The 27,181-nt window shown below is 46.1% G+C and overlaps 1 protein-coding gene and 1 long non-coding RNA gene across 4 annotated transcripts in view; both read right to left on the bottom strand.

Moving 5' to 3' along the window:
- The window catches only part of LOC308631379, a 987,731-nt gene that overhangs the window by 366,774 nt on the left and 593,776 nt on the right, over positions 1-27,181 (bottom strand). The gene's annotated exons all lie outside the window — the stretch shown is intronic.
- LOC308631938 (adrenocorticotropic hormone receptor-like) lies at positions 5,168-6,070 on the bottom strand (the record flags this gene model as incomplete). The annotated part of the gene is made up of 1 exon (XM_081263486.1): positions 5,168-6,070. The coding sequence occupies one exon, from the start codon at positions 6,068-6,070 to the stop codon at positions 5,168-5,170; it is 903 nt and encodes a 300-aa protein (XP_081119612.1).

Raw genomic sequence — 27,181 nt, 5'->3', positions numbered from 1 at the left:
TATCCTTCTGTGTACTCTAAGTCATCTCTAGATTGTTTAGAATATCTAATACGATGGAAATAGTATCTAAGTTGTTGTTTACTGTTTTGTTCAAGGAATCACAAGGAAAAAAAGCCTACGAGTTCCTTACAGACATGACCATTGCAGGTGTAACTGCATTCTAAGCTGCCTTTGGGTGACTCCTTGGGTGTGGCTGGACAACTGTGATGTTTTGTATGCTTTATCAGTTGTATATTTCGAATATGTATTTGTCAATCATATATGGACATCTTATTCATTCTACTTTTAGCTCAATAAAGTATAGCCTTTTAGAGAACAGAGAATACACCTTAGTGGAAGTCCTGCTTCCTTCATGGTCCTGCACACCTGTGGGAGGAGTGCTCCCCTCTGGCCATGGGGGTAGGGTCACCTCTAGACCTCTGCACCTGCTCCTTCCTCTCCAGGGCCACATTCAACTCACCTGTACCTGGGCTGCTCCTACTCATCAGGAAACGTGGATGTTTATTAAGCCAGGATATTTATTAGGCACTAAACAGCCATCACTGCTTAGAGAGAATGAGCTAATTTAGGCTCCACAATTAGAGTTATGTTAATGGTCTTCAAGTAGGTGCTAGGGTTGCTGGTATCAGTGCCAAAACATACAGTTAGAGGTAGCTGACTGTGGTCGGGCGTGGTGGTACATGCTTGTAATCCCTGTGGCTGGGAGGCTAGGCTGGAAAATCGCGAGTTCAAAGCCAGCCTCAGCAACTGCAAGGAGCTAAATAACTCGGTGAGACCCTGTCTCTAAATAAAATACAAAATAGGGCTGGGGAGGTGGCTCAGTGTCCAGGTACCCCTGAATTCAATCCCCTGTGACTTCAGTCCTAACCCTGCACAGGAGTGAGGTGTCATGAGAAATCTGTCAATGCATCTGCTCTTGGCAACTGGCTAACCTAGGGCTAAAAGATCTTAATATTTATGACGATTACTTAGGCTGGTATTTAGACAAAGGTCAGAAAACATGTGACGGGTATTTGGGTTGTTTCCAGTCTCTGGCTGAGAGGATCCGTGAGGCATGAATCATCATTGACATCTATATCACCTGTTTCATCTATTTCACATTTGGAGCATAAATTCCAAAAGGGTAACGCCAATTCCCAGGGCATGTGTTTGTGATTTTTGTAACTATAGACATCAGCATGTCCTGCTTTAGGGACTGGGCCAGGTTGCACTTCTAGCAACACCAAGGACATCAGTCTGCTGCAGTGGCTTCCTGGGGCAGTGCGGTAAATAACCTTGCAGTTCTGGCTGTCTGATAGGAGAAAAATGGGGTTGCAAGGTCATTTGAATCAGCATCTTTCTTATCATAAGAGATGTGTGAGTTTTCATATGCTTAGGAATCACTTGCATCGGATGCTTGTGGATTATTTGTTCAAAGCATTTTGTTTGAATGACCATTAATAGTTAAATGAACTGTGGCACATTTATTTCTATCAAAGGGTATTATGGCACCACAGAGGAGCAGGAGAACAGCCTCCAAAGTGGCTGGGAAGTGGAGAAAACAAGGTGAAGAATATGTTTTGAGTAAAAAGCAGTACAGTAAGAATAAATATCAATATTTTTCTCCATGTGCATGAAGAGTCTGGAAGGATAGAAAAGAAACAAATATCCTTGCCTGTGGAGAAGGCAAGGACAGATGGGGACTTGTGGATGGGGACAGACTTCACAGCGTCTCTTTTACAAACAGGGTTCCCCCTTTAAAGAATCAAAACAAACAACACACAACATTTGTCTTGAAAATAATCAGAATGTTGAGAGTCCTGCTCTGAACCCTAGAGCATGACAGGATTCTTGAGGCTCCTGGTCCTTCTCTGCTCCTCAGGGAGGGGGCTGTGCAGATGACCGGGGTCCTGGAGATGGAGACTTAGCTTTGAGGTCCTTTGCCAGAAGGATGGAAAGAGCCTCCAGTTGGAATGTGTTTGGATGGAGTCTTGTTTGAGGACGTCAAGAGAAGCACCTGGCACGTACCCAGTGTTTACATATGCAGTTGACTCTGAGGTCCATCCTTAGAGTCAACAGAAGAGGCAGGTTCTGGGCAACCTCGATTTTGTATAGAGGAAGCCGGACCTTGAGCCTTTGCCCAGGACTTGGAGATGTCGGCTGAGGCTGGCATCCGGTTGCCACCTCCCACTTTGCACTTCCTTCTCCTCTGAGAAGCTGGTGAAGGAAAAGCACCTGGACCTGTCTCCAAACAAGAAGAGACACGCATCCCACCCACGACTCTGCTCCCCTTCTTAGAAGGCCAAGTGGAAGCCAGGCTGAGATCCCAGGCTAGCTCATCAGCAAACTGAGCACATACTCAGGGCATCTGCCAAGCGTTTAAAGATTTAAGAGTCTGCTGAAAAGAACTGAAGTCATCATCGAGGGAACTTCTGGATCCCTACTGACCCTCCCCACACGTATGTGCCGCTCGGGCTGTCTTTGTTGTGAATTATGCATGCGCTGAGAGGTCCAAGTCCCTGCTCTGGATTGAGCAGAGCCACCAAGGAGTGAAAGGCCTCTCTCTGGTGTTGGTATCTCTTGCTGTCTGGACAGCCTTCTCCATTTTGCTTCCTGTAGACACAGCACAGGGAGGGCAGTGGGAGCACATTCGTACGTGGTGACAGCTGTGAGCCTGGGAGGCACGGGGACCAGCAAAGCTCTTACCAGGAGCTCAGCCCTACAGCCACGTGGCTGGAGCCTGGAGCATTCCTGGCGGTGCTGAGTTGTTCCTTGCCTCTGTGGTGTCCCAGAGCTGTGCGACCTCAGACCAGGTCCCTCTCCCTGGGAACATTCAGTTTAATCCCAGGGGGAAAGTGCTCTGTGTGGGTCTCTCAGGGGGTAGAAACAGCACTGAAATGTGACTCCCAGGGCTGTGCTTTAAATTGAGTGTGGAAAATACTTACATGTAGGTTTATATACATTAGTAAACTCAGGCTAATGTTAGAAGGCTCTTCCTTAACGGATGTCGGACCTGTTTTAGAGAAAAGCCTCTGGCCTGCTGTGCAGGGTCCTCCTTCTGTCCCACAAGCTGAGTCCCTAGTAAGTCCCTAGGACTGCAGTCCTGGGTCTGCCTGCTTCTTTTTTTCTGTATCTGGACACTTACTCCCTTGCTCAGCCGAATCGCAGGGCTGGGTCTTTCTGAGAGGGCCAAGGGTTGCCTGCTCCTGAAGACACTGTCCCTCCCTCCAGGCTCCTGCACCTAAGCCCGCCCTCCCCCAAGCTGTCCGCTCCCTCTCTCCTCAGTTGGTTACTCTCCAACAGCAATGGCTCCTCATCCAGTCTGGGCTTCCAGAAGCTTTCTCTTTCACTGTTAAAAAATGGGTGAATTTATGCTTCCTTAATTCCTCCTTGGGATGCCGCTTTTCAATATCGGGCATCTTTTCTGTGGCTGACGGTAGGATGAGATTTTCTGGTGACTGGATCCTCCTGCCAGGCTCAATTCTTTCTTTTCATCAGATCTTTGGCTTCCATCTCTAGAAAGAGCCAGTTGCTTGAGTCGTTGTTTTGCTCTCGGTTTTGCCGTAGTTCAAAGGCAGGATCCTTGTTTTAGTCCGCCTTGTTGCTGCTGAGACTAAAGGACCTGACCAGAACCCTTGTAGGAGAGGAAAAGTTAGTTTGGGGGCTCACAGTTTCAGAGGTCGCAGTCCCCAGAAGACCAGGTGCATTCCTGGGGCTTGAGATGAGGCAGAACATCATGGCTGAGAGGTGCCAGGGGGAAGCAGCTCAGAGAGACCCCACTCACCAGATACAAAATATACACCCCAGAGCCACACCCCAATTCCCACCTCCTCCAGCCACACCCCACCCACCTCTAGCTAACGCTCAGTTAATCCCATCAGGGATGAGTTCACTGATGAGGTTAAAGATGTAACCCAATCATTTCTCCTCTGAACCTTCTTGCATTGTCTCACATATTAGCTTCTGCGGGGGGGGGGGACACTACATCTAAACCATAACAATACCCCCCTCTCTCTTTCTCTCTCTTTATTTCACAAAATACATACTGGGACCTGTTGCCTTTATCTTACATTTGGACCAGCACACAAAAGTTGGACATGCCTTCTTCAAATCCTAAATTTCATGTATTCCGGCATAGGATTAAGTAGATTACATTTTTATTTCCTCCTTTGAAATGTTGCTTCTAATGAATGAGGAGATTGAACCAGGAATAGATTTTTAGGGCCAGTGGGATACCAAGCAAGCAGAGAAGACTCCTAGGTAAGATACTCTTATTATTGGAAACACAGTTGAGTTATTTGACATTTATACTTGAGACTCTGGCTGCTTCCAAGATTTGAAGTGGCTTACAATACATCAGACAGGCAGAGGAGCAAGAGGCAGGGTGGGATTCTGAATGGCTGTGGGAGATAAGCAAATTCAGCCACAGCAATTATTGGGCACCTTTGGCTTACAAAGACACCAAACTTTCTGCCCTGAGTGAATGCTGCTGCTGTTTGGATATGTGGCCCTCAGAAGCCTACCTGTGAAAGGTTGGGTTCCTAGCTTGATGCCATTATGTGGTGGTGGGACCTTTAAGAGATAGCCCCTAGAGGGAGGTAGGAGGTCATTGAGATTTTGTCCTAAAGGGCACTGTGAGGTGCTGGTCTCTTCCTGTCTTTCTTCTTATTTCCTAGCTGCCACAGGGTCCTGCCATGATATGTTGTTTCACCACAGCCCCAAAGCACTGGGACCAACGGATCATGAACATTTCCTTTAAAATAAACCTTTCCTCTTTTTAAGCTGATTAATCTCATACCATTTGTCACAGTAATAGAAAGCACACCAACACACTTGCCCAGGTAAGTTCTTGAACTTCTAGAGATCAGTTGCAATGGTCCTCAGCTTAGACAAGCTGGATTTTTAGATATCCAGACATGAAAGAGTTTTTGTTTTATGGCCCAAAGCCCTCACATTGTATTGCTGTGTGTGCTTTTGCATTCTAACCTTTATTTTAGTACATAATTTTCTAGTTATATAATTTGTGCCTGAAACAAAACTGTTCACCTAGAACCAAGTTACAATGAACGCCAGCTAGTGGGGTCCTCCTAGTGTGTGTTAGGGAAGGAAAGGACGGTCTGCAGCAGGAGGTGTTCTGTTGTTCTGTCCCTTGATGGGATAATCCTCCTGGATATCCTAAAATCAGGGATCAGCACTTCCACTGGCACCTGCTGCAGAAGAGCATGTTTTTGAAGGCCTGCCTGAGCTCTGGGCTCCGGAAGGCGTAGATGAGGGGGTCGATGACCGCGTTGCACATGATCAGCATGCCGTTCACCTGGAAGAGAGACATGTAGCAGGCACAGTAGGGGTTGTTTGGGCAGAATGTCATCAAGAGGATGTGGAGGACAAAGGGCGCCCAACAGAAGATGAAGACTCCCAGCAGAATGGTCAGCGTGAGGGCCCCCTTCATGTTGGTCCTGGGAAGCCTGGAGATCTTCCTGGCGTGGGAGCGGGCCAGCAGGAACATGTGCACGTAGAGGCCCAGGATGAAGACCAGCATCAGGGGGAACAGGGAGGCGAAGGTGAGCACCGTGGGGACGTGATGGGAGAAGATGACCATGGTGATGCCGCTCCCCGTGCAGAAGGTCCAGACGACCCCCAGGATGACCACGGTGCGGCGCACCGTCATGATGCTGTGGTACTGCAGGGCGTGGAAGATGGTGAGGTAGCGGTCGGCTGCGATGACTGACAGGCTGGAGATGGAGCCGAGTAGGGAGAGGACGAACAGGGAGTCGATGATGTCGTCCGCGGTGGTTTCGAAAGTGCTGCGTGGCTCGAGGTACCCCGTGTTCCTGAACATGATCAGGATGTTTTCCAAGATCTTATACAGGCTGCCCAGCATGTCGGAAACGGCCAAGCTGCAGATGAAGAGGTACATGGGGGACTGGAGGTTCTTATTCCTGATCACCGCCAGAAGGACCAGCAGGTTCTCCAAAACCCCCACGATGGAGATGGTGAAGAACACCTCCTCTGGCAGCACCACGTGAGGACAGTCTGAATTGTTCCTGGCGCTGTCGTTGGCGGGTCCGTGTACATTGATGTGGGGCTTCATTTCTCCTGCTTGTGGGGAGCGCAGGGATGTTTTCTGGAGGTCACAGAAAACCCCACTCTTTCTTTAGACTGTTTTCTTCTTCGTGGCTCTTGCTAGAGATCTGAGGTCGAAACCACTTGACGACCTACAAAAGAACATAAAAAAAATATCTATTGAAGGACGGACTACAGAACAAGACCCAGCCACATCCACTGTAGGAAAACTCTTTTACCAAATATCGGAAATATTTTTAGTGGGATTTTGAGCCCTGAGATCATAGTAAAGATTACCCTTTGACATCTTTCCCTCCCTGTCCTTGTGAATGCCTCTGAGTGTGACAGAGTAGGGTGAAACCAATGGCACCCTTGAAAGAGAGGTTAAGGAACGATAGGCATTTAGTCTGTTTTCTCAGCTTTTCCATCACTGTGACCAAAAGGCCAGTCAAGAACAACACAGAGGAAGAAAATTTTATTTGGGGCTCACGGTTTCCGAGGTCTGAGACCATGGATGGCTGTCTCCATGGCTCCGGGCCCAAGGTGAGGCAGAGCATCATGGCGGAGCAAAGCAGCTCAGGACATGGCATCAGGAAGCAGAGAGAGCTCTGCTCACCAGGAACAAAGAGGAAACCCCAAGGCACAGCCCAGTGACCACCCACCTCCTCCAGCCACACCCTACCTGCCTTCAGTCACCACCCAGTTAATCTGCATCAGTGGATTAATCTACTCTCTTCCTGGGTCACCGCTGCCCCACAACTTGTGGCATGACTCCGAGGTGCCGATGCCCGTGTGATGTATCATTCCTTCCGTTTCAAAGACTTCTAGGAGGGGTACTTCTGAGCCTCCTAATATTTTTCAAAGTGTCTGTGGGTTGGAGATGAATTATGGCTGGAGAAACATCCAGTTTCCCTCAGGCAGAGAAAACCAGTGACCTCGGTTGGTAGGCCTCTCCTGGAGAGGGATGAGGAACTTCAACTGGTTCAGTTTCCAGATGGTGGTGTTGATGGCTGAACACAGGTGGTTTCGGGGTGTGTTTTGAATTCACTCCTGGAGAGAGTGTATCTCGAAGTGTAGCTTTGGATGCAAAGCCAGCTGGGAACTCAGCACTGTCTTACACTCAGGATTTTCCTGAAAAAGAACTGGTCCCCTTATAAAGGATGGGCAGAGGTCAAGCATCAGGGGACAGTTCCTGAGCTAGGGAGGTATATGATTAGGGAAGGACTAGCTGGGCAGACAGGAGCTGCTGGTAGTGTTCTGCCGAGGGGCCTCCTCCTGCCTGACTGTTTGAGCAGAGCTGGTCTTTCTCTCCTTCAGACTAGACTTGATTACATGCTTTCCTTGGGTCCCGAGTCCTCCAGCTTTCAGACTGGAGCTGCCTCGGCTCTCCTGGGCCTCCAGAGTGGTGATGCAGATGTTGGGATCGGCTTCCCCAATTATGTGAGCCTGTTCCTTGCAATGACTCTCTTTATGTGTTTACATCTACAGCCTGCGCAAAGGCTGTGCTCAGCATGCACCACCTATATGCTCTCTCTGTTTGGACAGACACTCCCATCTTGGAATTCATTAACTGTGATCGGAATTGGCCTATATTTTCTATCTCAAACCCATTTGATGGGAAAGTTGGTAAAGAGGAAAACAAAGGAGAGATTTTGGCACTTGGAAATAGGTGATTTGGAAACCCAGTTTTAGTCCCTGTGCATTGCTAATCTCCAGCTGCCAATTCTATACGTCCATGGAAGGGTCCCAAACCCGACAGAAATGAGCATGACCATGGGACCCACCATCAACGGGCCATCAACCAACCACCATTTCTGTTGTCAACTTGGAGGCTGGGGATGGTGTGCAGCCCCATTCTTGGTTGAAGGGGGTAGTGACACCAACTGGTAGCCTCTGTGAATGCCTGTTATGTGCTGGGACCATTCTAAGGCTGCACATGTTTAACTAATTAGTCCTCAGGACTCCACGAGGTAGGTGTTATTCCAGCTGAATGGTTGAGGAAGACCTCCCAGAGAGGCGAGGTCAACAGTGTGCTAAGCAGAGTCCTTCTCTCAATTGCCACCATCACTGCCCTCTAAGTAACAACTGAGACATATACACAAGAGAACAGACAAAGCCTCCCCACCCCAGTCCAAACTGCAACAAAAATTGACATGTGTAATTTCCTTCTTGAGCCAGTGCCCTCCTTGTTGTGAGGCGGGTTTGGTGAATTCTATCATATGGCGAAATCCCTGTTTTCCCCACTTAGGTGTTGCTTGCAGAAGGCATTAAGTGACAACTCGAAGAAGCAACACTCACTTTGTTCTAATTTTGCCATGATGCTGTGTTAACAGGCGTTATGTTTTGGATGTGAGGTGTCCCCCAGAAGCTCATGTGTGAGACAATGCAAGAAGGCTTGGAGGCGAAATGACTGGGTTGAGAGTCTTAACCTAATCAACACATTAATCCCTGGTAGGGATGAACTGAGTGGTGACTGCAGGCAGGCAGGGTGTGGCTAGAGGAGGGGTCATGGGGGCATGGCTTTGGGCATATATTTTGTCCCAGGGTGAGGGGAGTCTCTCTCTCTCTGCTTGCTGGTGGCCATGTCCTGAGCCACTTCTCTCCACCACATCTTTCCACATGATGCTCTGCCTCACGTCCAGCACAGAGCAATGGAGCCAGCCGTCTGTGGACTGAGACCTCTGAATAAGCACCCAAATAAACTTTTCCTTCTCTAAAATTGTTTTTGTTGGGTCCTTTGATTAGAACAGGGACAAAATGGACTGAAACAACTGGCCTCAGGGATCCGATACTGCAGGTGGAAGTGTCCTTGCCTTAAAACCTGCCCCTGCTGACCCTGTAGAGCGTCTGGCTCTTGCCCACCCAGATGCTCACGCCCTTTGCACATGTGCTTTTTTGTGTCTTGAAACCCAGTTCCTGAATACTTTTGCTCCTTTCTGGCTTTGCAGTTTCCTGGGCAATAAATGTTCCCCCTACAAATCCCGCCCAATGTTCTACTTAAAAAAAATGGGCCAGAACCCAACCTCTGTTAACCCCTGATCTCTTCCACTGTGATCTTTCCTGCTACAAAACATTGTATCAATGTGATGTATTTATAGTCATATTCTCTATTTAGGGTCCAGAAACTATACTCAGTTTACAAACACTGTGTCTGTAAATTTGTTTTATTTTAATTTGGCAGAGCCATAGGATATTATGGATGCTCAAATACTGATAAGAGACTATCCGAGTTTAATACTCTTACAATAAAAGAGGCCAAGATAAACTCTTCATCATAGTAGGACAATCTAATGGGTGTTCAAAAATTTTGATTACTTCTTTTTTAAAAAACAATGAATTTTGTGAACTTAAAAGCAAGACATCATTAACCGGGTATTTGGTAGAAAATGAAAAAACTGAGCTGTGTTCTTTGTCTACTGCCTAACAAAATTTTAGGACAAGGTTAGTTGGTACTTATATTCCTTGCAATAATAGCTTTCTTTACAAAATTTTGTTTTGTTTTTACACTTATTTTTTCCTATATTAGTGCACTTTGGTTACACATATAGTTGGGTTCCTTTTGACAAAGTCATATATGCGTGGAACATGATTCACTCCATTCCAGCCCCCAGTGGTCCCTTCTCCTCCCCTCTTCCCTCCCCTAGTCTCCTTCCTCTGCCTGCTGGTCTTCCTTTTACTCTTCCCTTTCACTTTATTTATTTTTGATTGGTACTTTGTAGATATACATAAAGGTGGATTCCTTGTGGTATTTGAATGTGCACATAAGGGATTTTGTTAAATTAATTCTGCATTTCCTCCCTTTTCTCATCCTCCCTCCCTCTCTTCCTCTACTCCACTGATCTTCCCTATGTTTTTGTGATTCCTGTCCCCATTTCCCCCTTATTTTGCTCTAGATTTTGCATATGAGAGAAAATATTACACCCTTGACTTTCTAAGTCTGGCTTATTTCACTTAGCACAATGTTCTCCAGCTCCACCCATTCACCAGCAAATGCCATAAGTTCATTCTTCTTTATGGCTGAATAAAACTGCATTGTATATATATATATATATATATATATATATATATATATATATATATGTATGTATATATATATATATATATATACACATATATATGTATATGTATATGTGTATATATATGTGTATATATATATATATATATATATATATATATATATATATATAATATTTTCTTAATCCATTCATCTATTGATGGGCATTGGGGCAGGTTCCATAACTTAGCTGAGTTGTGCTGCTATAGACATTCGAATGCATGTCTCTCTGTAGGAGGCTGATTTTAGTTCTGTTGGATAAATATCAAGGAGAGGGATAGCTGGGTCATACAGTGGTTCCATTCTCATTTTGATGGTCGTGGTGGCGGGGAGTCTTCACGCTGCTTTCCAGAGGTGTGGCACTGATTTCCAGTCCCACCAACAACACGAGTGTAACTTTCTCCCACATCCTCGCCAACATTTATTATTATTTGTGTCCTTGATAATTTGCACTTAATTTAAAGTGCTTTTCAGAGTACTGTGGACCTATTCTTGAGTGTATTCTGAATGATACACCATGATTTTCCAAATCTCTCTGCAGCAGTCACTCTGCCCGGTGATGATCCCCAGATGCTCTCAGGCAACTGAAACACTTGCTAGAATGAACCAAACCAAGCTTGTTAGAAAATGACACCAGGATCAACATACTTTATATACAAACAGAGATATGAAAAAATTGTGGTATCTATGTGTATTAAGAATTGTAATGCATCCTGCTGTCATTTTTTTAATCAATAAGAAAAGAAGAAAGAAAAGGGGAAAGAATGACACCAGCAATTATCAGCCTACAATAAAGAGATCTATAAATCAATTTATAGATGAATTAGCAAGTTGTCTCCCTTCCCCTGGCTCTGGATGGTGCCTACCAGCTGGGATCTCACACTCTGGCCTTATCCCAGTGCGAAGTTGCTCTGCCCAGATGTTACACACATCCCCTGGGGTGCAGAGGTGGTCACACGAAGTCTGACTAACCAGGCTACTACGGTTATGACCTGGATTACTTTAAAGCTGTGTCTTAAATGGTTTTTTACCTCTGGGACCTGGAGGCCAAGCTCCCAGTCTTGAGCTTTCAGCCTCCAAGATCTTGTTTTCTGTTTTGGTGCTGGGGACTGAACCCAGGGCCCTGAACATGTTAAACACACAGTCTACCACTGAGCTACACCCGACCCTAGTGTCCCAGATCTTAGAGGCTCCAACTCCACAGTCTTTCCCTGAGAGGCAGACATGGGAGGGTTAATGGGGTAGGGGGAAAGAGAGAAGTCTTTCACGGCTTTAACCTCTGTATTCAGAAGCAAACTTTGATGATTCATTTGCCCTGCGTGGCAAAGCAGAGAACTGGGGCGATGATACTTGTATAGTAATGATAGGAAAAAGCAAAAGAAAAGCTTAGGTTTTGGCAGAGTTTGGGGAAATACAAAACCATCAGTTCTAGTGGCATCATGAGGCAAAAGAATGTGGCCCCCAAAACTCAAATGTGTCCCCCAAAACTCAAATGTGTCCCCAAGGGCAGCTTGACCTGGAAGCTGCTCTTTACAAAAGATCTAGGAATACAAACAACTTCAACAGGAGATTTTTCTCTTGATTATTGTGTTTGACCAACATTGAAAAATCATGATTTCTATATTTTGTAAAGTTCCTAAAAGGAAAAGAGAAGGCTATATCTTCTTTTAAACCCTGTGACATTCCCTACGGTACTGTCGTGGGCTGCATGTGGTGTGCCTCATTTTGATCCCTGTGTTAGCTTTTTGGCACCGGGATAAAATACCTGAGAAAATCAGTGTAGAGGAGAGAAGATGTATCTTGGCTCAGGATTTCAGAGGTTTCAGTCTAGGGATGGTTGGTTTCAGGGCTTACCTGTGGTGAGGCAGACACAACATGGCGGAAGGGCATGGTCTAGGAAAGCTGTTCACCTCATGGCAGCCCGGAAGTAGAGAGAGGAAGGAGCAAAGGACAAGCTAGAGTCCCCCAGGACACATCCCCAGGGACCCACTTTCTACAGTGAGGCCCCACCTGCATTCAGTTTTGACCACCTCCCAATAATCCTCTCAGGTTATTAACACACTCTTAAGATCAGACCCCTTATGATCCCACCATTTCCCCAAGACCCTCTCTGAACACTGCTGCTCTGGGGACCAAACCTTCCACATGGGAGTCTCTGGGGGACATTTCAGTCCCAAACCATAACAACGCTCTTGTCATTAATATGAGATAATCACATTCTTCCCAAGTTGTAGCTGAGGAGTTGAAGAGACAGTCCCAGGCACCACGTCATAGGCATTGAGTTGCACAGTTGGGATTTAAACCAGAGTCTGTCTGGCTCTGGAAATGAAGAGCTGATTCGGGAAATCAGTTCACCTCAGAGCTTCCGTGAGTATCCACCTAATAAGAACTTGTATTGGCTCCAGTAGGAAATGAAAATCAAATATCTCAAAAATCATAAGCTTCTATCTGACCAAATCAGGATGGTTTTCAACTCTCTCAAGGATTACTGAAGAAATTGAGACAACGGAAATGCCTGGTCATCCTCACTGTTATCTAGCTTTTTGGCACCTGGGTGGAGACCTGGGATGACATTCTGAGAACCGGGGTCCTCCTCTCTGCATGTGGCTGCCGCACTACCCGCCTTCCTAGTTTTCACTGGAAGCATTAACAGTTTTGTCTCATTCTTTGCACAGCTACTACGATCATATGGCCATGTGTCATTTAATGTCATTTAATAACCACATATGGTGGTCACACTCTGAAAGATATGTCAGGGGATTCCTAGGGTGCAGGAATTTTCTACTCTATTATATAATCTTACGGGACTACTGTCATTTATGCCATCTGTTGTTGACTGAAACGTTGTGTGCCTGCCTGTGTTTACATGGAGGTGTGTGTATGTGCGTGAGGTGCCTGGCTGTGTGTATGGATGGATGTGTGTGTGCATGTGTGCGCACGGGTGTGTGGTGCAGGACTGCAGATATGTATGAACGGTAAAACGTTTCCCTCCTGATCCTTAATCCCACAGGCCCCACTACCACCATGCACACAGGCACCCATCTTCTTCTGGAGTCTCTACGCCTTTCCAAGTAAATATGATATGCACACCTTCTCCCTGTTGTTACTTAGGGTCTCCAGAAAGCCAATGCCAATGGCATTAAAAAGGCCAAGGATGAAGAAGCTGCAGACAGAGGGGCGTCTGGCCTCAGGGAGCAAGGAGAGAAAGGAAGGTTGATTGGTTTTAGGCTGCAGCTCAGATCTAGGAAAGTTGTGACCTGCCAAAGCTGCCCTGTGGAGGAATCTGATGTCTTCTAGGAACAGATGGGGCTGGTACAGCTGCTGGGCTGTGTCATGGGCTGGGGCAGCCTGGGGGAAAGGGCCTTGGCATGGATGTGGTGGGAGATAAAGGTCAGAGGAGAGCTGAACGCTCAGTTAACTCTGATCCTAATGCAGGAGATCCAGACAGCTCATTCCATGGAGACCAGACCTCCACCCAGTCTGGATTCCAAAAGTAGTGTATTAAACATTGTGTTCTGTGCTTTGTTCTTATCTTGGAGACTTTTCCGAACAGTAGGTAAATGGCTTCCTCTTTCTTTCCCCCTCCTTCCTTCCCTTTCTCTCCCTCCTGCTGTCCCCCTCCTTTCTCTCCCACCCTCTCTTTCTTTCTACCACTACATGGTGCTCCATTGTAAAGATATATCCTAAGTTATTAAATCTTTTCTTGTGTTGATAGTTATTTGGGTTTTTTTCCAATATTTTGCTGTATGAAAGTGCCATGATGCACAATCATCTAAGTACACCCAAGGTCTTGTGCGTGCCAGGGAAGTGCCCTGGGCCACAGCCCCGATCCTGGGCCTGTTGAGTGAACACGTGCCTGCACTGGCAGTTTTGACCACACTTGACTTCCACAGGACCTGTGCCACTTCACGTCCTCCTTGGTATGTTCTAGAGGGCTGCTTCCCCCCAAAGTCTCCTTAGTGCAGCATGCCATCAAACTTGGTTCATGACCAAGGAAACACCTGGCAGGCGTTTGACCATCAGTTTTGGTTTGTGCACGAGCCATGAGCTCTGTTCTCCCCTGTCTTGTGACTCTGAGACCAAGATGAGCTCTTGAAGGCAGGTACAAGGCATCTCAGCCTTTCGGGCCTCAGCTTCCTGCTCTGTGCCAGTGCGTACCAGACCTGTCCCACCTCAGCACGTGGCTGAGGGCAGCATCCTGCACATCCTCTTTGAGTCTGACCTCTCTATGTAACCGATTTGTGCTTCTCTGTCTTGGTTTGGAATTCAAAGAGAAAAAGCAAAGAGCGGAAAAGTTGAGCAGCAAAATATACTACAGCAGACCTAATAAAAGAGACAAAAATAGGAAACAATAATAAAATAAAATAAACTCTGTAGAAGGCCAGGTTTTTACGTAAGTGAAAAGTAACCACATGGTAGACTTTGTCCCGGGTGGACCAGAGTCTCAGCTGGATCTGGGGCTACCTGGCACGGTAGAAGGTGGGCACTGGGCCCAGGGCTCGGATGACTGCCTCCTGCTCTGAGAGCTTATTGACTCTGTGGCGTCTTTAACCATTACTATTGTGCCTTTTAACCATTACTCTAGTTGTAGGTCAGGTTGAAGCTCATCTAACTGTTGAAAGCTACTCTTTGGAAGGGGAAGAGTTATTTCGACTTTCACTAGAAGTTAATGGCTTTGATAGAGATTTCAACAGTGGAGGGGGTGAAGAAGGGGCAAGGGGTGGGCTGGGAGATGTGGCTCTGTCTAGACACAGTTTCTATGCTGCCACTCCCTGCAGGGACACCTGAGGCTTGCCAGCTCGCCCCTTCACCCCCAGATGTCTGACTTGAATAGAGTAGAATAGTTTGAAGGACTTGCAACAACAGTGACTGAACAAATTGAAAAGATGCCTGTGTGTGTCATGAGGCACTTCATAAGAGATCTCAATCTTCACCCCATGAGAAGCCTAATAGCCTCCCCTCCAGGACCCCCCATCAATGTCCAAGTCTACTTCTGGCCTTTAAAGGATGCCTTTTAGACAGGAAAACGATTGATGGCTGTGAATTGGTGTGTGAAGGCTTCCTTCCTCCTGCTGTTTCTTTGGTCTTATTCTGCATGGCCTCCTGGAGTTGATGTTTTTGTGGGATGGCCAGAGGGCCCCCAAAGCAAGCCTGCATATTGACTGTTCTCCACTGTGATGTGAAGGTGGTGCAGTCCAATTTGGAAGAGCACTAGTACGGGCAGGAAAGTCAGGGGAGTGATTTCCTACCACAGTGCCTTTTGCCTTCTTAGAATCGACTGCGGTGAAGAGCTTCGGCTGTGCAGCTCATGGATCTGTGTATTTCACAGGCATATTCACATTTACATACAGCGGCTGAACTGAGTAGTGGAAGTTAAGAGGCGTTGGAGGCAAGGCAGGCATGTTCCCAAGAATTTTTTCACTAATGGATTTTTTTTCTTGTCTTTCTCACCACATTAAAAAAAAACCCATCATGTTAATTTCTACAGCTTTTGCTTCCCTTTCAAAGTAAAATAGTTTTAACCCAGTGTCACCAGTCACCTGTGGTGGATTTCATATTTTTATTTACTTAGGTTTTGACATAAATGCGTTACCTTGCTGGCTAGAGAAAACTCAAGTGAAATTACTCAAAAAAGAGAAAATTTAAAATTTCTGCATACAACTAAATGGATATTGATTTTCCTCAAATGATATTGAACCATGCAAATGAAGATAGAAGACTGAAATGCAGAAGGTGAGCTGCGTCTCGGGCTCTTGAGGTCTGCTGGCTTGTCTGACTGTGTCAGAGAAGGGACTCCTTTTCTGGGAAAGGAACTGGTGATCTCCTAAGGACAGAGTTGCTCGCCAGAGGGATTACCTGAAAGATGTTAAGTCTGGTCCCAGCCACCAGACCCTGTGGTGGTTAGTCTCTGGGACCGTTTGTAGTTTTAGTTATGATAAGTCATTGTGATATATCATTATGACTGCTTATTCATTTCTCTTTAAAAAATTTTCTAATATTGGAAATAGTTCAGTATTCTTGGAAGAGAAATCTAAGAAACAGGTGAATGGTGTGTGTGTGTGTGTGTGTGTGTATGCACATGTGATAGAGAAATGATGTATTCAGACATTTGACCTCAGTAACAGGTAGCCTTCTGGGAATTTTAAAGAGTCCCACATCTAATTTATCCTATAAATAAGTTTTTTATGAAAATTAATTTTTGTTTTGATCTAATAGAAATAAGTTGAAATCAAGAAAGCAATCAAAGAAACAGGTACTCTTAAACTTTGCCATTTTCATATACATGTAGAGATAGAGGTTACTCTTTCTTTTTTTCTTTTTTCTTTTGGTATCAGGGATTGAACCCAGGGGCCTTAACCACTGAGCAACATCACCATTTTATTTTTTTTTTTGAGACAGGGTCTCACTAAGTTACTTAAGGCCTCACTAAGTTGCTGAGGCTGGCTTTGAACTCACCATCTTCCTGCCTCAGTTTCCCCAACTGCTCGGATTACAGGGGTAAGTGATTCTTAATTCATAATGTTCTTACTTTATTTTGGAGGGAAGTCACCACGCATAGCTCCTGCTTGAATGATACAGCATTAGGTCTATCTCCTTGAGGGTGGAATAGCTCCAATAAGCAATTTGAAATTCTCCTGCATATGAGATTATCTGTCTTCCCTCATTTGTTTATTTGTTGGATCATTTGTTTATGTCATGGATGTGGATGTGGATGCACAGATAGAAGGACTGTCTGGGTTACTTGCACATACAATATCATTTTATATAAGAGACTGGACTTCTGTGATTTTGCTCTCTGTAGGGGTTCCTGGAACTTCTCCCCTTGTCCTTCAGTAGACACGGAGGGACGATTCTGATTTTTTAGGATAAGACCTCCCACAAATCCTTAAATGTGAGTACTAGCTTATTCACTGCCACAGTCCCTTTCTGTCCCATCCCAGAAGCTGCTCCAAATTTCCCCTCTTTTGAAAAAGCATGAAATATTTTGTAACTGGTTCAGTTAGCTGGACAAAAATACCTTTACATCAAAGAACAATATGAACATCTGTCGTGTTCTTCCAGAGAAAGCATTTCAGGCTTACTTCATTTCTCTGGATGAACACCAAAGCTTCCTTGCCTTACCTGGTTGCAGTTCTCACTACCCAAGTGGCAGCATGAACCAGCCCCATGGGGCATCAGGGTGCCCTGAGTACTGTGGGCAGCTTTGACTTCCGGGTCATGCTCTGGAGTGTCCAGGAAGCGATGGTCACTACTTTGCACTCTCCCTGTGGGCTCTCAGTCCTGGAGGGTGGGGGGTGCTAATGCGGGGCAGGTGGGGGTGGGTGCATCAAGAGGAAGAGAAGGGAAGCTTTCAATTCTTTTTGGGACTTTGTCCCCAAGTGATCAAATTGGCAAACATTGAAAACATTTTGGAGCATCTTTAGGATCCAATTTTAGGTTATGTGTCATTGGGAATCAGAAAGATATAGGAAACACGGTACTGTCCTTGTCCTCCCAGGTCTGGCTAAGGAGAGGTGATAGGCACATCTGGGAAGAACACAGGTGATTGCTAGCTGGAGGACTGTCTACTACCTCCAGGTGATGGGGGGGCTTCCAACTTTCAAGAGAAAGATATTCTTCTTCAATACTCCAGTGAAATAGAGTGGTAGGGCTGGTCCTGGTTCTCCTCCTACCATTACAAATTGAGGCTGGGAGAGGTTAAGTAGCTGGCCAGGGTCACCCAGCTGCTAGGTCTGTGTAGCTGCAGGCTTGCATCCCCTGCTGTTCACAGCAGCCCCAGCCGCTTGAGCGTTCACCAGCAGGAGAAGCAGGATTTTAGAACACCGGCCCAGCTCTGAAGCCTGCGTGGGTTAAGAGGGGGCTGTTTGGGCACAGAGCTATGGAAGGAGCTGGAACTGAGGGGCTGGGACCCTGAGGCTGTTTTGGTGCAAAAGAATAAAGTAAAATAATAGCCTCATAAGAGTTATGGTCATTATGAATCAATTCTCTGTTGAAAGAAGTCCAACCCAGGATGAATTTCTAGTGTCTTTACTGCTTCCTTTGCTAGTTACCAGCTCCTGTCAACTTTTTTGATCTTACAGAAAAGACATTTATGGCTCCAAGGACCCTCGGTGCACGTGCGCTCACCCAGGAAGCCTGAGTCCGGGGGCTCGCTCGGCCTTGGGGGGATCCCGGGCAGAGGCCCCCACGCAGGCCTTGGAGGGCGCCTCCTTCAGGCGGCAGGTAGAGGAACCCACCGCAGATGGGTAGATTGGACAACCCTTCAGAGCACGCAGTTTACCCTAAACTTCTGGCTTGACATTCACAAGGAGATGGGGAATTAGGCAGGAAGAACAAGGGGCAAATGAAGGTCGCGAGAAGCGGCAGCCCCTCCAGGATGGTAAGAGGTGCGGAGCGCAGAGGGTCCCTCCAGGTCGCCGACAGAGGAAGTTCCCGGTGGGTAGCCCCTCCCCTCGCGCCCCTTCTCCCGACCTTGACCTTGGCCAACTGGAAGCTCCACCGCCCCTCAGCGCATGCCTGCCGGGGGTCTCCGCCCTGACCTCGGCTGCCTTCCTTGGCTTAGCAGTTTCGCCAGCACTTGCTGGCTCCACGTTTTGCCCCCAGAACTGCCCACCACGCAGGGCTCTGCGTCTTCCAGGAGCTGCTGGCCTTTTGCTTAACGCAGGCGTGTGCGGAGTTGAGCACGCACTTTAAAACCAGATTAAAATGTACATTCTAACACTCTGCCTCACCACAGCCAGGATAAAAACGTAGTTTTCAGATGCGATTGCACCCTTTCCTGCACCAGCCTTTCCCGTCTGTCCCCTCTGACACCCCAGGTCCCTGTTCCCTTCTCCTCCAGAGTCTCGCTGTCCCTCTGCACAGCACCTTCCGCACTTCCGAGGCTCAGCCCTTGCTTGGCCTCAGCGCAAACTTCCCTAAACTGCCTCCCCTGTCCCAAAGAGTTCATGCTGGCTTTCCGTCCGTGGCCCTCTAGCCCTTGGTCCTTGTATCTAGGATGGCATCGCTGGCATTGGAACACTGGTGGAAGGATTCTGATTTCTTAGGATAAGACCTGCCCCCTCCAAGGGGTTACCCAGAGCAGAGAATCTGGCCAGGGGCAATTATTTTTGTGCAAGGAATGAAAAGGAAGGCTGTCTGCACTGGGTAGAAAGATCTCATTAAAAGGTAACGAGGCATGGAATATTTAGGTGAAAATCTACCCTCAAAAATTGATGAGACGACTAGACGGTTTTTTAAGAAAGGGAAGCACTGCCTTAAGGCTGAGAGAGGACTGTTTGCTGCTGGAGCAAACCTGTTTCTCTACCAGCAGATCCAGCATCCACCAAACTGCAAAGCTGCTGGAAGGAAACTCCCCTCCTTCCTGCCCTCCCCACCCCCACTTCCAGAGCAGGGTTCCAAAAGGCAGGGTGAGGGCTCCCATCTCTCTGCTCCCTCACATACCTAGTCCTCACCCAGGAGTGGGTGCCACGTGGTCTCAGCGGGGTACAGGTGTACTTCCTCAGCTCCCGTGACTTCTGGGTAATGCATGTCCCCATAGCCAGACAAGCAAAGGTAGTGGCCTTTGAAGTTTGCAGTGACCTTACTCTTCCCCCGGTGGTGGACACTTTAGAGGAGTGTGTGACATTATAGATATTTAATCCTTATTGACCCCACACCCACCTTGCTGCCAGGAAGTCAGAGGACTACAGAACCAAGGAGAAAGGCATAGAAAGGGTCCATTGCCTGGAACATGTCACATATACGTTCCATGGTAGAGTTGCTCAGACACTAATGCTAGAGCTTCAGGGAGCCAGTTACCTACCAGAGGCCCTGGACCTCAGGCAGCAAAACCCCTGTGCTCTTAAACACAGAACCGTGAATTAGCAGAAAGGTTGATTTCAGGAAGGGGTAAAAGACACATGATTTTTTTTTTTTTAATCCTTATTCCATTGGGAAAAACTGGCTGTAGTCTTTGAATAGAGTTTGGATGCTAATGTAAAGACTAATATAGAAGCTGATGAATTCACTAGTAGAGAAAATTGCTTTAGCTAGACAAAAATGCCATAGACATTTTGTTATAGTTTAATTAGGAAAATAATGTACTCCTTCAGGCTAGATAAAAGGCCATAATTAAAAAGATGAGCTATTAGGAGAAATTCTGATTATAACCTTTTTTTTCAAATTTGTTCCTAGCTGCTCTATTCATGGTCCAAAAGCACTTAAGAAGCTGAGAAATTAGTAGAAAATGTACTTACCTTCAGCTCTGCCTCAGGAACTTTCTGGCCAAGATGACTGAGGACAAATGAGCTTTGAAGAGAAGCAAGCAGTGGGCCTTGGACCAGAAAGGACCGGAACATATGCATCACCGGCAGAGACAGTTAGTTGTTATCATAACCTTGGACAAATGTCATAGGGAATGAGCTGCATGTTTCTGGTAATGTGGAGTTGGAGAAGTGAAAAGCCACCGTCTGAATAAGACATGGCTTTCCTGGATTCAGTCAGACAAGGTTTTAGTCTAATGATTCTGACAACGTCCATGGCAAATCATGCAGCTGTGATCTTGTTATTTTCTAAATGTCATTTTAGGGCTGCTTTTAGTTTTAGAATGAAAGAATTAAATAAACTGGGGTTTTGAGAAAATTATTTGGGGAGAATTTGTTTTAAAATTGCCAGCAAACTTCTCAAGACATTTTGTGAACATTTGGTTCATTAATTTCATGGAGAAGGAAATAATCCTATTATTTATATTTCATGAGACCAAACAATGAGACCCAGGGAATCATGTGTTCAAAGGCACGTAACAACCCCGAGGCCAAGACAAAAGCCCATAACCTTCATGTCCTGCCAGTTTTCTGTCTAGAAATGTCATTGAAACCGCTGTCAATAGTTCCATCATTCAAAGAAAAATTTTAGTTTTGGGGTATGATGGGAAGGGCCCACTGTTGGAATCGGTCATGCCAACCTTATTTTTTCTTTCTTTTTTTTTTTATGCTGAAAATCATGGCCCCACCCATGGTAAGAACCTGCTCTACCCCAGGGATACACCTCCAGCCCAACCTGAAGGTTTAAATGTACCGTGGGCCAAGTTCGGGGTTGAAGCCAAACCAGTGGCTATTTCTGAAAACATGAGCTCCAGCCCAAGCTAAAAAATGTTCACATGTGGGTGGTCTGGAAAAGACTGAGGGCAGAGGTCTGTGTTCAGTTTGTCAGGAAGATAAATAGTTTTATACAGTGACTTTTCTTGGCTTGGCCTGAGCCAAGCATGTTCTGCCAGAGCTCCTGGATCTGGGTCATCCTAGGTTTCTGAGTACATTTATGAGGTCCATCAACCTGCCCTGCAGCTTGAAATAGGTCTTATGGGGCTCTTTTCCCTTATAGAGCCAGAAGAAAGAGCAGGGGTGGAGGAGAAGGAAGAGGAAATTTATATGAAAGTTCTGAGACTGTGCCTTCAGAAAGCTACCATTGTATTACCTAGAGAGGCAGAATCAACTCATCCTCAACCCTCATTTTAACATCATCCCGAGGACCTTAGTCAAAGATCTGCAGGTCTGATGAGTAGTTATGAAAATTGGGATTCCCACGGAGTGGGAATCCATTAGCAGGATGACAGAGGGTATTTTCTGGAAAAGCAAGCTCAGAGACTTCCCTCTGTGTGGAGCCCTGGACAGCTCTGTTTAGGAGAGACGGATTTCAGGCAGGGGAAGTTTGCCTGAGGGTTTGGCTAAGCCTCACAGAGCAGCTTTTGCTATTTTAGTTCTTCCTTTTCTTTTTGGCTCAGATCCCTCCAATTTTGCAAGATAAGAATGCAGAAATCTGGTTGGGGATGTGGCTCAAGCGGTAGCGTGCTCGTCTGGCATGCGTGTGGCCCGGGTTCGATCCTCAGCACCACATACCAACAAAGATGTTGTGTCCGCCGAGAACTAAAAAAATAAATAAATAAATATTAAAAAAAAAAGAATGCAGAAATCTCTCGGAAGAGTAGAAATGACATAAAATTTTAGAACTATAGCAGTTTTTCTGCATCTCTCTTTCTTCTTGTAAAGTAGGCCGTTAAGAGGATGAGTTGGGATCAGGTTTGTGATGACTTCCAGGGACCCGTGAACTTGCACACCAAGACCTGGCTTCTCATTATAAATGGTGCTGAAAGGTTATTGATGTAGTGGTCATTTAGAAAGAGATGCCTAGTTGTAGGGGAATTCATTCAGCTCCTGAGCATTTAAAAGCAAATTGTAAGGTGAAGTGTTGGTAGATAAATTCTATGATGGATGTTACAACTAAATCACATTCCATGTCTCCATTACGGAAAAGCCAAAGGGGCAGAGGTGAAGGGGAAAGGGAGGAGGAGGGTCACAGCAGGGGCCTGGGAGAGGAAATGGGGAACAGGAAGGGGAAAGAGGGACAGACAGGGCTAAGGATCTGTTTCTCAGGTTGGAGGGGTTGTGCCTTTTTTTTTTTATACAAGGGATTGAACCCAGGGGTGCTTAACCACTGAGTCACATCCTCAATCATTTTTGTATTTTATTTAGAGATAACTGCTTAGACTGACTTGGAACTCATTATCCTCCTGCTTCAGCTTCCTGAGCTGCTGGGTTTACAGGCATGGGCCACTGCCAACAGCCGCCATGCCATTTTGACAACATGGAGTTGTGTCATAAGCTGGGGTGAGGTTGATCCTTTAGTAGGCACAAGTTCTTAAGAAGTTAAGCAGCTTTGCCTCGGAATCGAAACTTTGGAGCCTCTAGATAAAATGACTCCCAACCTTAAATGGTGACTCTGATGCCAACATGCTTTGATGCCAATAATGCTGGTGAAGCAATAAGAATAATCTACGTAGTACTTCCTGTGTACCAGCCATGAGTGTTGTTCTGAGTGTCTCAGACATTTTGATATTTAATCTTCACCGTTTCTGTGTGACATAATTGTATTGACCCCTTTTACAACGAGGCAGAGGCCACCGTAAGCATTTGAGATTGTATTCTAAGGATGAAGAAAAGCCACCAAGGTTTTAGAATAGGACTGTGTGGCCTGATTTCAGTTTTGAAGGTACCCCTGGACTGCCTCATGGAGAAGAAGGGAGACAGGGACCATGGAGTAAGTAGAAGCCTGCAGCTGCTGGAGGAGGGAATGGGGAGTGAAAGGGTGGAGTGGGAGACATAGGTACACCTTTTTAAATTTAAATTTAACCTTTAAAATAAAAATTGTGTATATTTAATGAAAGTTAAGCAAGGAACCAGGAGATGGGCAAGTGAGAAATGGAAGACAGAGCCCAGGCAGAGATATACACAGAGTTTATCTGTCAGAGCTGACAAATAAAGGCCATCTCTCTATAGGAGAGAGAGGCAACAGAGGCTTGGGGTTGAGATATTTATGGGGAAGGCTCCTGAATTAGAGCCAGCGGGTCCTAATGAGGGCAGTTAAGGGTTGGGTTGGTATAAGGGAGTGGTGAGCCCTTCTCAGAAAGGCCCTTGAGCGGTGTCGTGAGGAGGCAAAATTGCAACATATGCAGTCAAGGGGAGAAATAAAGAATGTCCACACGCTTCTGCCCCTTTCAATGCTTTATTCACTCAAATTACTTAATACAATTTCACTCTATAGGTTCTTAATCAAGAAAATGACAATCCTTAATGCTAGGCTCTGCAGTAGACATATTCAATTCACAGAAAATACTTCTAGATTAATTAATTCACAGCAAACAATTCTAGATTAATTCTAAGCACAGCAAAACACACTTAATCATGACAGGCTAATGACAGACATCCCCTCTGCAGGCTAAATTCAGAAGTCTCAAGCCTTAGGCTTTATGTCCAGCAGATGCACACTCACGTAGACTGTGGTGATCAGATCCGGAACCAAGGCATGGAGTGGACGACCGGTTGAGGAGGGGGTCCCAGGGAAAAGTTGCGGCTCTCACCAAGGTCCAGAGGAGGCCGTAGAGTTTGAGAGCAGTGAGGATCACACAGAGGATCAGGAACGATGACAAGTGACAGGATGTCAGGTCCTCATCAGGCTCCCCAGCTCGAGTGCATCCTTGTTTCTTTCTGGCTGAATCCCTTTTCATTTTCTCTATTATTTATACTAAATTTTGGGGCTTTTGACCCCTGCTTTCAGTCCTTATCAGCTACTACTGGATTTCTCAGTTACATCATTTACCCTGGGGTCAGAAACATCTGGTCTGGTGGTCTCCGCCCTAATTTTCATTTGACTCTCTTATCAACCATCTGAGATAGTAATTATTAATATCTTTGTTTTTTTTTTGCAGATAAGAAAGCTGAAGTTTAAAGGGTCAAGTAATTTTTCGAGAGTCACCCAATTGGCAAGTTAAGGAAATGAGATGCAAATTTGGACCTGGCTGATTCCAGCAGGCCCGAGCCTGGTCCCCTGGCCTGGGACCTCTTGCCGAAGGCTGAGGATGTGTTCCGGCTTGGTAAACTTTTCATGAATGGTAGCTCTTATTTTTACCCTTCATTCGTGCTCAGATTCATGTGCATGGGAGAGTGGGGATCTGCATGCTGTGTGTTCTTAGATAATGCTTGTGACAAATCTCCTGGTCCCCAAACACAATGAGGCTGGCCAGAGTGAAACAGCAACCACCTCAGGTTTATCAAATGTTCTTTTTCTCGTTGCCAGGGAAACCTTCCTGCCTTGGACCTACGGCTAATCTTCTGACATTTGTGCTTCAGGGCCAGATATATTTTTTTCTTTGACAATGACAACTTGATTCCAATAGTTAACACCTTCTTTTCCCTTTTCTGTTTGGCTGGATTAAGTCCTCTTTCTTTCCCAGTGATTTTATGTGCCATGAAGAGCTGCCTTGATGTCCTCTTGTCAGGAGTTCTGGTCTTCAAGTACCATCCCCACTTTGACACTCTCTTTGGTCCTACTTAGTAGCATGTTAGAATCCAGACATTCTGTGCAGGCCACAGCTGTGCGCTCTTCTCTCAGTGTGGGCTTCCAAGACTCACAGATATGTCATGAGACTAACAGGAAATGCTGTATGGGCCTCAATGAATGGAGAGGAAAAGGAAGATGTAGCTCAGTTAGTGAAAGCTATGCTTGCCTCTAACTGTTGCATGAAAGAGAGATGATTTCCTACCTAATGTTTCAATTTTCCTCTCAAAGGCAATTTTTTGGACAATGAATCTTAAGAACTCTTTCCCAGACTGATCAAAGCTTAGGAGCATTTTCTGTAGTTCACATAAAAAAGAGGAGACAAAGTAGTTTAAGAGAACATGCTGGCTGGAAAGGAATATAAAAAGAACATCTCTGAGTTCGTGGGGAGGGGGTTTAAGCCAAATACACCAACAGCTTTCAAACTGAGAGACTGCACTGTGGTGTTGGTGCTGAGAAGCAGGCAGCTCTTAGAAACTGAGAACCCAACATGTTCAGCAAGGAATCCTGGGGAGGGACAGACCACTCAAGACAGGGGTGTTGTAAAAGCCTGAGAGAAGGATTGGGAATAGATGAGGTTAGAAGGAGAGGAAGGAGAGCACCAGGTCTGTGAGAAGCCCCTGAGTAAGAGTGCTAGGAAGACACGTAGCCCTGAGAGTCCTCTGGGGTGGGGGCTTCCTGCTGGGGCTCTGTGGGTGTCTGTGAAGCCCTGGATTTTGCTTTCTCTAGCTCTACGAACCACAGAAGCTGTCAGATATCTTACATCTATAAGTGCCTGTTTCTGGAGAGAGTCCCTAGGGTTCGCCAGAGTATTCAGGGATCTTTCTGTGGATCGTGTGTGTTAAGAACCACAATTTAAAATTTTTCCTTTAATGTTCACAGGTGTTCAGTGATGGCGTGCTAATATTCATCAAAAACACTGAAGAATGAAAAATGAACTTTGTCCCTCTTATTTTCCCTCCCTGTGCCTTCCCTGTCTTTCTTCCAGCTCTCCTTTGCTAGTCCTCCCTGGTGAACGGGTCTGTTCATCCTCAGTGCAGTCGTTGGTGGTCACCTCTCTGTTGATCTCCTACTAACTTCGGCTCCCACTCATTCCCAAGTTCAATTTGGACGGCCGCTGACATCTTAAGGTCCATGCACTATGGACTGGAGTTCTTGGGGAGTGTCCTCCAGGCCAGCATCTTCCCCGTGCCATCAACTTAGGAAACTTGCACGAGCTTTGAGGTTAGTGGACAGAAAGCCACTCAGCTCATGTCACAGCTTCAGAGTGCGGGTCTCAAGCCCTCCAGGCCACGACTGATGACCCATCACACCATGTGCTCACGTGGCCAAGCAAGCCAAGGCTGAGCACCTGCTTACAGCCCGAGTGCAGGAGGCCATGGCTTCGTGGACCCCTTTGCCTCCATGTCAGCACGTCAGACTCCCTGCAGGGGCATGTGACTAGCCTTGCTCTCTAGCAACTGCATCTCGTTGATGCACATCACTTAATGTGTCAGTGAGGTGCAGGTGCTCGCTCTGACACATGCTCATCAGCTGAATTCTGGGTAATCTTGGGTGGATTTTAGAAAACTCCCGACAATTCCTCACTTCAGTGTTGTAGGGGATTCACAAGTGCCTGAATCCTCACATGTCCCCGAAGCTAGCAAAAGGGTCTCAGAATCAGTCACCAACCTTCCCTTTCTTCAGAATGTATTTTTCTCTTTGTTCCCATTGGTACTAGCATTGCTCAAATGCTTCTTATATCAAAATTATTTCAATAGCTTCTCTTCTTCCTAATCCATCTGTATGAGCCTGTATTCATTTGCTTTCTGTTGCTATAATAAAACATCAGAGGCTGGGTACTTCATAAGGAAAAGGTGCTTATTTGATTCATGATAATGATGGCTGTATGGTCCAAATAGCATGGCTCTGACCCTGGTTGCATCACAACACAACAGAGAGATGGAAACAGAACCAGACATGGGTAAAAGGGGTCAAGTGTGTGGGGTGACCTACACTTATAATGACTCACTCTCGCAAGAATTAACTAACTCTGTGAGACTAGTGTTAATCCCTTCCAAGGGTGGTGTTCCTGTGACCTGGGCACTTTGCAGTGCTTAAAGATTCCAACACCTCTCAATGCTACCACCTTGGGGACTGACACACACCACGTCATACCCAGACTGCACCACACCCGTGAATCACCTGGACCTCCCTGCTGCTGTTCCTTCTCTG

The sequence above is a fragment of the Spermophilus citellus genome (genome assembly GCF_964194105.1).
Source record: "Spermophilus citellus genome assembly, chromosome: 12".
In the NCBI taxonomy this organism is placed as follows: domain Eukaryota; kingdom Metazoa; phylum Chordata; class Mammalia; order Rodentia; family Sciuridae; genus Spermophilus; species Spermophilus citellus.
The sequence above is the reverse complement of the archived record's forward strand: the minus strand, read 5'-3'. Positions and strand labels throughout refer to the sequence as shown.